At 40.6% G+C, this 15744-nt stretch overlaps 1 protein-coding gene across 1 annotated transcript in view; it reads right to left on the reverse strand.

Moving 5' to 3' along the window:
• Nucleotides 1-15744, reverse strand: part of LOC311077544 (uncharacterized protein) — a 471588-nt gene that overhangs the window by 23353 nt on the left and 432491 nt on the right. The window contains exons 15-18 of the mRNA XM_084106074.1: nucleotides 893-982; nucleotides 655-808; nucleotides 392-508; nucleotides 112-314 (exon numbers count right to left, since the gene is read on the reverse strand). Of these exons, the coding sequence (XP_083962200.1) occupies nucleotides 112-314; nucleotides 392-508; nucleotides 655-808; nucleotides 893-982 (564 nt within the window). The remainder of the gene's footprint in view (nucleotides 1-111; nucleotides 315-391; nucleotides 509-654; nucleotides 809-892; nucleotides 983-15744) is intronic.

Consider the following 15744-nt stretch of genomic DNA (forward strand, 5'->3'; position numbering starts at 1 on the left):
AACATAATATGGTGAACCAGCTAGAATCCAGCTTCAACCGGATTTTCAAACAGGGAATGCACATTTATTTGGTTTTTCATCTGTATCTGTTAAACTGTTTAACTTCTTCACCTGCTCGTGTGTAAAGATGATCGTCACCGGCTCAGACAGCTGTTTAGTTTCTGGATTACTGACGACGACCGTCACCACCTTCGAGTTGAGCTGATAAGTGATGTTTCTCTCTCTATCGTCTGATCTCTCTCTGCTCATCGTGTGAAACTGATTGCTGGATGAGTTCATATCTTTAAAACTGACCAGCGCCACAAATGCAAAACCTAAAAGACAACAACATTTACATCGGGTCTTGAATGCACTGATGCTTTCATAAGTACATGCATATGTGTATTTGTACCAGGATATGATTTCCCTATAACTGTTTCCCAGCTGGTGTTGAAGAAGGCGGAGTCTGTGCTCAGAGTAACACGCCCACTGGGCGGAGTCTGATTCCGTGTGACTGCAACCTCAGCGACTGTGATTCACATGATCATACAGAACAACTGCTTTCAGTACTTCCAGTACTCAATATCGGTTTCATTTTATGCACATTTGAAACACAGTATTTCCATTCATCAACACAATGAGAAAATGTGTAAACTGTAAATATTTGCGTCTCACAGGTGTTGTGCGTCTCCGTCCTGGTCACAGGCTCTTTAAGCTGAGGTCCGATCAGATGCATGCTGTTCTCCACCGTGAACAGAAACTGACTCAACGTCTTGCCGTCAGCGATGTTCCCATCCGACAGCAGATCATTGGAGGAATTGCAAAAGTTCTGTGAAATTAATTTCATTCAGCCACTGTGCAAGAGCATGTCCACAAACTACTATGAGAATATATCATGCATTGTGTTTTTAACCTCCAGTAACTCCTCCCTGGTGAAATGTTCTCCCTGTGTGTTATTTAGAGACTCACAGCTGTTCTTCATCAGTGACATCAAATGCTTCAACTGAAAGAAGACACAGAAATCAAATTCTATGGGCATTTTTAATGTTAGTTGTAATCTTATATTTACTCACAATGTACATTCGTTGAAAGTTTACTTGTAATATTCCAAGACCTTAACTTTCGGCAAATATCAAATACGTCTCCGCGTGATTACGTCATAAGTACGTATGCCAACTAGTCCAATAGGAAGAATGAGCGTCAAGGGCGGGTGACGTCATGACCAGGAATGGATAAAAGCACATCCGGTTTTAGACAGCTTCTAGAGCCGAAGCAAAGTCGATCACAGGGATGCAGGAAGTATGGCAGGGTGACGCATCGTCTCGTTCCCTTCTCAGGGAACTAGAGTTACAGTCGTAACCTGAGACGTTCCCTTTCGAGGGAACTCGCGATGCGTCAACAACGCTTTGGGAATGAGAATACCCAACACGCCAGACTTACAATTGCCTGTAGTAAAACTGTCGGCAAACTAAGTATTAAGCACCTGAGAACCTGGGGCAGCAACCAGGTCCAGGCTATAAAACCTCACGAATGTGAGTAGATGGGAGTTTTACTTACTCAAACATGTTTTGAGGGCAGAAAGGAAAATGATTGGTTTACAGCTTCAACCAATGAAACTGAAGCAAGGGCGGGGTTAAGATGTTTGAACTTGAGGTGCGGAGGGATTGAGGAATAATCGGGGAAAAAAGACAGCTGTTCGTGGGAGAACCATAGACTGTAAAAAAATAGGGGAGAACGCATTTATTGCACGGTAAGTGAATTTACTATTATATTTTGTTAAAATTCAACATCCTCTAACGTTTACTGAGATAATTAGCGAACATTAAAGGTCCCATTCCATGGATTATTTTTATTATTTTATCATGTTTCCAGGGGTGCCCTTATAATGTTAGTATGTTTTTTAGATCAAATTTTTTTATAATTTAGAAATAAAAGGCATATTTCCTAGCCTGATTTCATTCCCTGGTTTGAACACTCTGTTTGAAGGGGCGTGTCTGCTGTGAGACTTCAGCGTAAACGCCCTCTGCTGTGATTGGCTGACATGCTTGCATATGAAATATCTGGCATTACATGTGGAACTATCTGGAAAACTTTTACTATTACAGCTATTATACGTTTTTACTATTACAACTATCGGGATTAACGAATCGTGAGAAGTTTTTTAAGTATTTAGATCTATTTCAATCACATAAAAAATTGCAGTGAGCATTGAGCAGATGACAGCCTGTTGATCGCGTGAAAAAAGATCTTATCATTGCAACGCAGTTTCTGCACTCACTAATGATTTCACCAATGCAAACATGAGGCATATAAATACAGTAAGAGCTTCGTTGTGCAGTGTAACAGCGTCATTTATTTCATAACGAGTTTTGGCAAGTGTCCAGATAAACTCGCGCTGTGTGATTGATTGACAGCTTGGACGATTGGAAAGGGATTGTTCTTTGATCGCTTTCTGTATATTAATCACAGTTTAAGTAAGATTATTTTCATCCTACTAAGAGAAACGATGTTAAGTTGATCGCTACTTCCATATTAAATCACTACTTACCGCTTGCTGGAATATAGTTGAAATTGCCCCCTTCGTCAGTATGAAACGCTGAGAGAAGCCTGCTTGATATTATCCCAGGTTAGAAAAACAGTCCGTGGTGAAATGGACAGAGCAAACTAACAACTTCGAATTAAACTTTTGCGGTATCCGATTATAGATAAACATCAACGTCTGTTGACATTTCGCCATCAATACGCCTGTGTTCCTGTGGGCGGAGGTTAGTCTAAACACGGTTCTGGTGATGTCACTAATGAAGGAAGTAGAGGGGTGTAGTCCAATCGAGCCGTTTTTTGTAGTCAACTTCTGTTAAATAAAATATCTCGCTTGGCATTGAACTTTGAGCTTTATAATTTTACAGATATTATTTATACTCTAACAACAACATTACACACTAACTAAACTTTGAAACATGGAATCGCATGCAACGGGACCTTTAAAATGCACAGAACTAAAAATCATCGTCTAGATATTGTATTATACGCATTTTAATTCGACTGTTTCATCAGTCGACCACAACAAATCCACAGGAGTACTCAATAGATTCAAATCGCTGTTATTTTAGTGTACTACACGCTGCTCTCAGGGCAGGAGTACTCAATAGATTCAAATCCCTGTTATTTTAGTGTATTACGCGCTGCTCTCAGGGCAGGAGTACTCAATAGATTCAAATCGCTGTTATTTTTAGTGTATTACGCACTGCTTTCAGGGCAGGAGTACTCAATAGATTCAAATCGCTGTTATTTTAGTGTATTACGCGCTGCTCTCAGGGCAGGAGTACTCAATAGATTCAAATCGCTGTTATTTTTAGTGTATTACGCGCTGCTCTCAGGGCAGGAGTACTCAATAGATTCAAATCGCTGTTATTTTTAGTGTATTACGCACTGCTTTCAGGGCAGGAGTACTCAATAGATTCAAATCGCTGTTATTTTAGTGTATTACGCGCTGCTCTCAGGGCAGGAGTACTCAATAGATTCAAATCGCTTATATTTTTAGTGTATTACGCGCTGCTCTCAGGGCAGGAGTACTCAATAGATTCAAATCGCTGTTATTTTTAGTGTATTACGCGCTGCTCTCAGGGCAGGAGTACTCAATAGATTCAAATCGCTTATATTTTTAGTGTATTACGCGCTGCTCTCAGGGCAGGAGTACTCAATAGATTCAAATCGCTGTTATTTTTGTGTATTACGCGCTGCTCTCAGGGCAGGAGTACTCAATAGATTCAAATCGCTGTTATTTTTAGTGTATTACGCACTGCTTTCAGGGCAGGAGTACTCAATAGATTCAAATCGCTGTTATTTTAGTGTATTACGCGCTGCTCTCAGGGCAGGAGTACTCAATAGATTCAAATCGCTTATATTTTTAGTGTATTACGCGCTGCTCTCAGGGCAGGAGTACTCAATAGATTCAAATCGCTGTTATTTTTAGTGTATTACGCGCTGCTCTCAGGGCAGGAGTACTCAATAGATTCAAATCGCTTATATTTTTAGTGTATTACGCACTGCTCTCAGGGCAGGAGTACTCAATAGATTCAAATCGCTTATATTTTTAGTGTATTACGCGCTGCTCTCAGGGCAGGAGTACTCAATAGATTCAAATCGCTGTTATTTTTAGTGTATTACGCGCTGCTCTCAGGGCAGGAGTACTCAATAGATTCAAATCGCTTATATTTTTAGTGTATTACGCGCTGCTCTCAGGGCAGGAGTACTCAATAGATTCAAATCGCTGTTATTTTTGTGTATTACGCGCTGCTCTCAGGGCAGGAGTACTCAATAGATTCAAATCGCTGTTATGTTTAGTGTATTACACGCTGCTGTCAGGGCAGGAGTACTCAAGAGATTCTAATTGCTTTGCATTTTCCTAGAAATGAGGTCCTGTAATATTCCTGTATTGCAGGAATATACAGTAGTATTGATACTATGTGCTGCAATAATTTTCGATACACTAATCTCAGTTCTAGAATAATTAACTTTTCTCTATAACTAATCATTGTTAATTCGTAAAAAAAAAAAAACATCACTCATAAAAACATTCTGTAAACATGGCTGTCAGCTCCCACTCCCAGTGCATTCTTCAGGGCATCACTTTTGTAAAACTAAAGCAAAGTTGTCCCACAATACCAAAATATACAGAGTACAAAATACTCTTTTTTTTATGTTTATATTTTTGCTGGTTTTATAGTATAGTAAATCTATAGCCCTACACATTTTTAAGGGTATATTTGATTCTTTTTTAATCATTTCGTTGTTACATAAGTAGCCCACTAAGCAAAATGATGTCCGAAAGACGTCTTTTCAATGTCTTTGTTACAAAAATCGGACGTTGAAATGACGTCCACGGAGGAGCCAGAATGAAAGTTGTTATGACGTCTTTTTTTGACGTGTTCTGCACGTCCGATATAGACGTTCATCGAACCTTTGTACAAGGTTAAAACTAGTTCAAATGTGGCCATTGTGGACATATTTCAACATCATTTATGGTCTCATTTAGACATAATTACTTTGACTATTGCTGTCAGATGATCTTAGTGAAAATTAACAGAGGTTTAGATGTTGATATTTGTTTAATTTGAAGTGTCACCGTTCCTTTTACTTTAACTTTTATTTGGCTGCTTTAACTTTGTGTTTGTAAAACACAATTGTTGTTGTAGAGAAAGCCAATAATAAGTAAGATCAGCTGTTTTCAGCTTATTGATGTTAAAAAAGTATCTAATCTTGTCAGATGCGTTAGCATTCATAATCACCAACCTTGTGGGACTGTAATATTGGTGCCTAATGCATTAAAATTATCACTTATTTAAAGGTGTATAAAGAGCATGTGCACATGATGTTTTGAGCAAGTATATCATGTAATCACACAGACATCAAGATTTTGGATATGAATCACAACAACGGTGACAATCAAAACAAAAAAGCTTGGGAATTAAGGATGAGTTTTGTACTATGAAAGCTACCCATCATGCAGTGCAGCATGAAGCTTTTTTTTTTTAATTGTCACCATTGTTGTGAATCATATGCAAAATCTTGATGTCTGTGTGTGACTATATGATACATTTGCTCAAAACATCATGTGCACATGCTTTTTATACACCTTCAAATAAGTGATCATTTTAATGCTTTTGGCACCAATAATGCAGCTCCACATGGGTGGTGGTTATTAATGCTAAATATAAACACAAAACTTTAAACACAATATTAAAGGCCCATTTTGTGATGATTATCAACATTGAGCTGATAACACCTCATACTTTTTCTAGGCTTTCTCTGCCACAACAATTGTGTTACACAAACACACTGTTACAGCAGCCAAAGAAAAGTTAAAGTAAAAAGAAAGGGGACCAAGAGCCCAACTAAAGCAAACATTGATCACCACAATGGTGACACTTCAAATTAAACAAATATCAACATCTAAACCTCTGTTAATTCTGACTAAGATCATCTGACAGTAATAGTCAAAGTAATTATGTCTAAATGAGACCATAAATGATGTTGAAATATGTCCACAATGGCCACATCTGAACTAGTTTTAACCTTGTACGAAGGTTCGATGAACGTCTATATCGGACGTGCAGAACACGTCAAAAAAAGACGTCATAACAACTTTCATTCTGGCTCCTCAGTGGACGCCATTTCAACGTCCTATTTTTGTAACAAAGACATTGAAAAGACGTCTTTCGGACATAATTTTGCTTAGTGGGAGACCATTTCTTTTCAGTCTATTATTAACTTGTTCTTTTATCTCATTCTTCAGTTACCTGAATGAGCTGGCAGAAACTGGATGAATCAAAGGAGCCAACACTGAAGATGCCTGATGCTAGTAGTAAATTCACTTACCTTGCAATAAATGCGTTCTCCCACGAACATCTGTCTTGTTTTCCGATTATTCCCCAATCCCTCCGCACCTTAAATTCAAATGTCTTGACCCCGCCCTTGCTTCAGTTTCATTGGTTGAAGCTGTATACCAATCATTTTCCTTTCTGCCCTCAGAACATGTTTGAGTAAGTAAAACTCCCATCTGCCGAGTGCGAGCAGTGAGGACCAACCCGCCGCATCACAAACCTCCTGAAGGGAAACCCCAAATAATAAGGCTTTAGAGGCCGCCATACCCCTAGTAGAATGAGCTCTGACCACCAAAGGGCACGGCTGGTCAGAATACTCACAGGCAAGAGAGATAGCCTCAACTATCCACTTACTGATTGTTTGCTTAGAGGCTGGAAGACCTTTCTTAGGTGATCCAAAGCAGACAAATAACTGATCAGATTTTTTCCACAGAGCAGTCCTGTGGACATAAGTGTCTAGTGCTTGCACTGGACACAAAATATTCCATTTTTCCTGGTCCAAAGATGTAAAAGGAGGAGGACAGAAAGCTTGCAGCACAATAGGCCTCGGAATAATGGTTGGCACCTTAGGGACGTATCCTTGTTTAGGGAATGCCTTGACCATCCCAGGTGCAAATTCAAGACAGGTGGGAAAAACCGAAAGGACCTGAAGATCTCTGACTCTTTTTAGTGATGAAATCGCTAGAAGAAATATGGTCTTGAATGTCAGAAATTTTTCTGAAACTGACTCGAAGGGCTCGAAGGGATCCCTAGAAAAGGGCTTCTAGAACTATTGCCAGATATGGACAAGTTGATGGCTAATTTCGCTGGTACTTGTGACTAAGTGACAATAAAGGCTACTACTACTATCCCAAGCCGGTACCCTAGGGCGAGTTGCAGGCCTCGCCCTAGGGCCTGCAACTCAAAGTGCAATGAAAGAAACTAGAGTATCTTCCCTAAAGACCACAGGAGGATCTGGTGCGCCAGTTTGCAGTGTGGACGCGAACGCAGACCCCCCTGACGATTTATGTTAAAGACCACGGATGTGTTGTCTGTATGGACAAGCACATGATGGCCCCTCAAGTCTGGGAGGAAATGCTTCAACACATTGAAGACTGCCATCATCTCCAGGCAGTTGATGTGCCAAGAAAGATGATGACTCCTCCACAGACCCTGAGCTGTGCGGCCTTCCATTACCGCTCCCCAGCTGGTGAAGGAAGCATCTGTCGAGATCGCAACTCGATGGCATAGAGCTCCCAACACCGGACCCTGGGATAGGAACCAGTGTTTCCTCCATATAACCAAGGCACGAAGACACCGTAGCGTGATCTTGATCGTACAAAGTGGGTTTTACCCTCGGGGAGAACCCTCTGGTTCTGAGCCACCACTGCAAGGGTCTCAAGTACAGTAGGCCAAAGGGTATCACATTGGATGCTGCTGCAATGAGGCCCAACTGTCTTTCAAACTGTTTAACAGTGCGTGACTGGCCTAGCTTCAACTCCTTTGTGGCTGTGAGGATAGCAGCTACACGAACGGGCGATAGATTCGCTCGCATCGTGACTGAATCCCATACCACACCAAGAAGTGGTTCTATGTAGTGGAGAAAGCACATTCTTCTTGGCATTGAGTCTCAACTCCAACTTTATCATGTGAGCAAGAACAACATCTCAATGACGGACCTCTAACTGCTCTGACTCCGCTAGAATCAGCCAGTCGTCGATGTAGTTCAGAATGCATATGCCCTGCAGCCTGAGCGGGGCCAGAGCTGCATCTACGCACTTCGTGAACGTGCAGGGTGATAGAGCTAGACCGAATGGAAGCACCCGATATTGGTATTCTTTGCCCCTGAAAGAAAACCGCAGGAACTTCCTGTACTGAGGGAGGATGGAGTCATGGAAGTAAGCGTATTTTAAATCTATCGTGACAAACCAGTCCTCGGATCTGATTTGAGTCACGATCTGTTTGAGTGTGAGCATCTTGAACTTGAGTTTCATGACTGCACGATTCAACCCACGAAGATCTAAAATGGGACGCAACCCCCCATCCTTTTTTGGAACAATAAAGTAGCGGCTGTAAAACCCTGATTCTCTGTCGGGCGAGTACACCTGCTCAATAGCTCCTTTCGCTAATAGAGACTCTACTTCTTGCTCCATCACCAGAGCCTGCTCGGGATGAAATAACGTGGGTAGTACCCCATTGTAATGAGGTGGATGAGAACCAAACTGGATTCTGTAACCCTTCTCTATTATCTGCAGGACCCAAGAAGATATTTTCGTCAGATTCTTCCACTCTATTAGAAAATCTACTAAGGGTACTAGTCTCTCGAGACTGGCCTCTGGTGTTAATGTAACAGTCCCTTCGGTGCCCTGAAACATACTGACGCAACGTTGAGTTGACGTTGAGCCAAAAGCTCGCTGAAGACCGCTGCACCCCGAGGCACCAAGGGTGGCGGGGTTGGCAGAACAGTCCCCTGAGGAAGTGAAAAGAGGTGATGAATATGGTTTGTTCCACGATCTACATAGCTCACTATGCAGATTGGGAAAGAATGGAAGCGCTCGTGAGGGAGATGATATATTAGACTGTAAAAAGCGCCCGTCAAGCTTGCTTTTAGGACGAGCGCCTTTTTTCTCTGCTGGCCAGTCAATCTTTAATTTGTCAACAGCACAAGTTATCACCTCCACTAGCTCATCATATGCAGGAGAAGAAGATGGCAAATCTTCTTCTCTCGTGTTTGTGTCACTACCAGCCACGCTCAGTACATCTCTACATCCTTGGAGCTAGAGCACTGAAGCATGGGGCTCTCATCCCGGATGGAAGAAGCCGCAGGTCGGGCTTCCCACAAAGGCAAGAGAGCACTGGATCCCTCGGGTAAGGGAGAAGATAAGGCAGAGCCCGCCTCCAACCCCGCCGAGAAATCCATTTGTGAACCCCAGGTCTGCATTCTTCGTGCTGCCTCAGCAGCAGCAGCTGTACCCCGAGGTTCGCAAACCTGACCACTCTCATCAAATAGGGACAGGCGGGAGCGGAGCATGCGGAGCGGGAGACACTCACAATGCTGACAGTCAGCCCCCTCGAAGGCCGACATAGCATGCTCCACTACCAAAAAAACTACACAAAGATCCCCCCCTGTGTATCCCCACCCATAAGGAAACGAGGGCAGGGAGGAACACACGCCTTGAATAGCTGCGCCATGACTTTCAATAGATACGTGACAAACAAACAATACAGACAGTTTTGACATTGAGCGTTTGCTGAGGCACAAAAGCTAGCGCCGGTTGCACCGGATGTGCTTTTATCCTTTCCTGGTCATGACGTCACCCGCCCGTGAAGCTTATTCTTCCTATTGGACTAGTTGACATACGTGCTTCAGACGTAATCACGCGGAGGCGTTCCTAAAGCGTCATTGACGCATCGCAAGCCCCCTTGAAAGGGAACTAAATAATTTTTTCATTTGTCTCTTTATTCTATTGTATTTATTTGTGCTATTGTTTGCAATTTGTATATTTGTTCTTATTTTATTACTGACTGTTTGTCTTTCTTTGATAATTTTAAAATAAAGCCTACCTGTGTTGTGTGTAATCAATATTTCAAACAATTATGAGACAATAATAAAAAAAATCCCTATATGGCAGTTTTTTCCCTGTGGTATCGAAAATGGTATTGAATATCGTTATTTTTCAAGGTATCATATCAAAGTTAGATACGATAACTTCAATAACACAAAGAAATGAGAACACATCAAATATGAATAATATATGAACATTAAATGCTATTTTAAGAATGTTTTATCTTAACATAACATAATAATATTAATAATATAATTATAACAATCATGATAAGCAGAAGTTCACATTCTACCTTCTTCGGTGTGTGTTCTGCATCAGGCTGAGGTTTAAACTGATCACAGTCCATTTCTGTGCACAACATCGGGAAAGATCAAAATAACTAAAAAGACTACAGTGCACTGATTAAAATGAGTAAAATTTACCAAAAATTTTTTAAAGGGGGAGTGAAATGCTATTTCATGCATACTGAGTTTTATACACTGTTAAAGAGTTGGATTCCCATGCTAAACATGGTCAAAGTTTAAAAAATTAAGTTTGATGGAGTATTTCTGTGCCAAAAATACTCCTTCTGGTTTGTCACAAGTTTCGGAAAGTTTTTTTCGAGTATGGGCATGTGTTACGTCAGATGCGGCGGAATTTTCATATACGGGTCCTAAGGGCACTTTTCCCGGAAGGGCGCGTGCGCACCTGTAGACCAGAGCGAGAGAGCGAAAGCAGGAAAAGGGAGGAAATAAGGCAGAGCCCGTCTCCAACCCCGCCGAGAGATCCATTTGCGAACCCCAGGTCTGCATTCTCCGTGCTGCCTCAGCAGCAGCAGGTCCTGCACCCCAAGGTTCGCAAACATGACCACTCTCATCAAATAGGGACAGGCGGGAGCGGAGTGCCATACTAAGGGCACTTCTCCCGGAAGGGCGCGTGCGCACCCGTAGACCAGAGCGAGAGAGCGAAAGCAGTACGCCCATCAAAGCGCTGTGCTCGGCTTTAGGGAAGTATTTGCCAGATTTGCAGATTGTCAAACGCTTAAGGATGGAGCAGTCCCAACGATAAAGGTTCACGGTCGTGCGTTGGAACCGCAGGCGGTGAGTAAAACTGCTTCAAATGTCTGTGTTTTGTTAGCTATCGGCGTGTAAGCACAGCAAGTATACAACATGATCACGCATCTATGGAGCATGCGATGTATGGTGTGTGTGTGTTTAAATACATTTGTTTAGCTGGCCACTGTAGGTGTCTGTTTGTTTATTGTAAAACCACTCCAAACAATAATACACAAAGAGTGTGAAAATATGTTGAAATAAATGAATTATTTCATAATAAACCTAGGGGCCGTTCACACAAAGCGCGCTTCTTCATTGAAATGCGCTACTATTCCATTGTTTTTCTATGAAAATACTAGTCTGATGTGCAAAACTGTTCCGCTTGCTACTGCTAAGTCACATACAATAATCCATAAACCAATTCATATCCTCATAAACCACGAGTAAACCAAACAAATGTTGTAAAACTCGCGCATGACATGGTGTTCTAAAAACACTGCGCTCAAGTTAAAATCATTTATACTTTTAAAAAACTCTCGAGACCTTGTGTTTTTCCTGTTCTGTATGTATGCTCGTGATTCTTTAGCTCTGCTCACACGGCATGCCTCCAGCCGCTTGTATTTTCCGGAAAGACTCGGTACAGCCTATCTTTCTTTTATAAATATAATAAAACTAAAGACTTTTTGGAGATATGAAGGATGCAATACTACTCTATAGGTACTCAAGATTAACCCTCTGAGGTCTGAGCTGTTTTCTGGGCCCTGGAGGTGTTCTGACATGCTCTGACATTTCTGGTTATTTCTGTTACTTGTGACATTTTCATGGCTAAAGTCTAATTACACTGTATTCAGCACAAACTCTGCTACAATAATATATCAGCAGCATGTATGTAAAAGTTTGTAGTTTTGAGATAATGACATTTATGCGTGGTTTTTGAAAATACAAAAAAAAATTCTCACTGAAATAAGGCCATGAAACCCATACTGATTATTTCTTCACAAGACTTTTGAAAATTGTATGACGTAGCCTAGAATATTTGCTGCAAAACTATGTGAAAATCACCCTGACTGCTCATTCAGATAAGACAATATATTGATTTAAAAATTTTACGACGTGTTTTGTGTGAAAAAGCCTTATGCGAGAGCTCATTAATATGTAAGCTTTTCTCACCTGAGAAAGACAAAGAACCTCCCCTAACGGCCCTATTAGGAGCTATCAGGCCCCTATCATTCTGAGCAACCTTGCACAACACTGTTAGACCTTACCGGGGTTTTTTACAGTAAAATACTGGCAACACTGTTGCCAGTAAAATACTGTTAATTGTACAGTTCTTTACTGTAATCTAGTTTGTTTCTGTAAAAATGCACTAAATTATAGTTAACTAATTACACTTGCAGAAACCGACTGCCTTAAATTGACCAACTGTCATTTAAATGTATTAACTAAAATTTATAATGCATTTATAACGTGAGCAAAGTATTACTGTGAACTTCTTTCATTTGAGACCACTAAAAAACTATTGTACATAAAAAGATTTCCACTGGATCAGCAACTACACAGTCACCGTCTGTTAAATAAAGCAACATGCAGCATATCATCAATGTTTGTAGATCTTCTCCTGGACTGAAGCACAGGCTCTACTCTTCAGCACAATGGTGACCCAAAAAATTAATTTTACAGTAAACTACTGGCAACAGTGTTGCCAGTATAAACCTGTTTTATAACTTACAGTTTATTACTGTTAAAATACATTTTGTGGGTGTGTCTTTTTTATCTTACACAGTTAACCCTTTCAACCCCTCAGGGAAATCCACACTACGAGTAAAAAGTAACGATGCAGTGAGATAATTAAGGGAATATGTAAGTGATTGTAAGCAGAATCACTGAAGAAAAGAGAAACACAAGAACAGAAAATAGAGAAACACAATAACTACGACTGACTTCCAGCCATTACACATTATTACACTTATTATTAACCAGTATGACTTTATTTCTGTCATACAGAAGTTGTTATTGAGATGTTTAATTGAAAATGTTTGGTTTGAAGTTACCGTTATAGAGATCAGTGCTTGCTTTAGTTGGGATGCTGATGCTAAAACATTAGTTTTTCTTTTGCTGCTTGAGCTGTGTTTTTGCAAGTCACACTTGTGCACACACAGTTTATGAATGACTGCAGTTATAATGATTATGATGACAAAATCATCATATTGCCTGTTCATTCACTAAGGAATTCATTCTCACTTATTCAGAGTTTAATTCTCAATCAAAAGTGTTACATTACCACCACTGTGAAAACGCAGCAGTAAGATACAATGACTCTTTTTTTTTAACACATGATGCATAACCAGAGAAACAGAGCTACACTGTGTTTTAGAAACACAGAGATATCACAATTTAGCACATGAATCTCAACAATGGTGGCAATATTGCTTTTTTATTATTATTATTATTATTGCAGCAGTGCATGCTGGTAGTTTTATATGATCCTGGAACCCAGCATGCATTGCGACATGAAACTTTTCACCATTGTTGAGATTCATGTGCTGATTGTTGATGTCTGTGTGTGTCTGAGCCAAGCAGGAGTAAAATAAAATTGAATGCACTATATGATTATTTTTCAGAAGACCTGATTGCAGAAATATTGATTTCATTTTGTAGATTCACAGATATATGCTAAATATGGGATAACTATAATTTCAATGACTATATACAGAATAAATCTGAAAATCAGGAATGTCCAGGATGATTGTGACATCATCACTAAAAAAATAAGAACACCTAATCATCTTTCTCTTGACTTTTTCTTGCCATAACAAATGTGTTTTATAAACTCACTGTTATAGCAGTCAGAGAGAGATGAAAGGTAAGAAGTCCAGGGACAAGAGACCAACTAAAGCAAATACTGATCTCCATCATGGTGACAACAAATTTTATTATTAACTAAATCTCTGTTAATTCTCAACAAGAACTTTTGAACATGTATGAAAGAAATAATCGTGAACTGGTTTGTAAACTGGTTTCACACTCAGTGTGGCTAGAAGTCAGTTGTAGTTTTTGTGTTTCTCTTTTTAGGGCCCGAGCACCGATGGTGTGAGGACCCTCTTGGAATTGCTCTGTTTATTATTATTATTAGGGCCCGAGCACCGATGGTGTGAGGACCCTCTTGGAATTGCTCTGTTTATTATTATTATTAGGGCCCGAGCACCGATGGTGTGAGGACCCTCTTGGAATTGCTCTGTTTATTAGGGCCCGAGCACCGATGGTGTGAGGACCCTCTTGGAATTGCTCTGTTTATTATTATTATTAGGGCCCGAGCACCGATGGTGTGAGGACCCTCTTGGAATTGCTCTGTTTATTATTATTAGGGGCCAAGCACCGAAGGTGCGTAGGCACCTATTGTATCTGTTCCCGTTCCTATTATTAGGGGCCAAGCACCGAAGGTGCGTAGGCACCTATTGTATCTGTTCCCGTTCTTATTATTATTATTCTTCATTTTTCCGACTGGGAGTCTATGGCAGCCCATAGAACCGCTTGCGGGAAAGTTATAAAATTTGGCACACTGATAGAGGAGAGTCTGATCTATCAGCATAGCAAATTTGGAGTCTCCAATTCATTCTCTCTAGCGCCACCAGCTGTCCAAAGTTGCACTCATGTTTATGCTAATAACTTTTGAACCACAAGGGCTAGAAACAAAATTCATTTTTCCTCTGATGCCTTGGCTCAAGAAGATTCGATTGCACCCTATGACGTCATTTTCCGTCATGAAAATTTTTCCGCCATTTTGAATTTTCCGAAAAAACAACTTTTTCGAACTCCTCCTAGGCCGTTACTCCGATTTTCACGAAAATTGAACCAGATCATCTCCAGACCATGCCGACAAAAAGTTATGGAATTCATGTTGATTCTCTAAACCGTTTTCGATAAAACCACGAACAAATTTTACGTAGCGCTTGCGAAAACAGACATAAGGCCGTATCTCCGCAACGCTTTATCCGATTCAGATCAAACTTGGTACATGTCATCACAAGCATGACCTGAGGCAACGTGCTGCGTTTCGGCACAGCACCACCTACTGGTCCGGAGATATGAAAAATGTCTGTTTTGCTTATAACTTCTGATTGCTTTGTCCAAAAATCATAAACGTGGTCTCGTTAGATCCAGGACGTCATGCTGAGTCGACCGATATCCAATTTTCCCAGATCAGCCATTTTGGCTGTCGGCCATTTTGAATTATGTGCTAAAATGCTGTATTTTATGAACGCATGAACGTATCATTACGAAACTCAGTATGGGTAATCAGCACGATGCCCTGAAGGAGCATGAGAAGTTTCGAACCAGCGCCACCTAGTGGTCAAAAGTTATAACAAAATTTACAAAAAGGCTAATAACTTTTGAATTAATCTGGCTATTGAAATGCCACTGGTCTTAATAGATTCCTTGGGTTACGCCGAGAACATAGATACCAAGCTTTCCTTATTTGGCCTAACTTCCTGTCCACCATCTTGATTTTCCTTCAAAACGTACTTTTTCGAACTCCTCCTAGACCGTTTGTCTGATTTTCACCAAAATCGAATCATATCATCTCCAGACTGTGCCGACTAAAAGTTATGGATTTCGTGTCGATAGACGAAACCGTTTTCGTATAGCGCAGCAGCAAAGTTGAGGCATGATGCTAATAGCACTATTCAGGCTTTATCTCTGCAATGCCTTAACATATTGACACCAAACTTTGTATGTGTCATTGTCACTTCACTCTGACCACATCACATCAGTTTTGTAACTGCTCCACCTATTGGTCGAAAG

The sequence above is a fragment of the Abramis brama genome, assembly GCF_963993115.1.
Source record: "Abramis brama genome assembly, chromosome: 2".
Taxonomy (NCBI): domain Eukaryota; kingdom Metazoa; phylum Chordata; class Actinopteri; order Cypriniformes; family Leuciscidae; genus Abramis; species Abramis brama.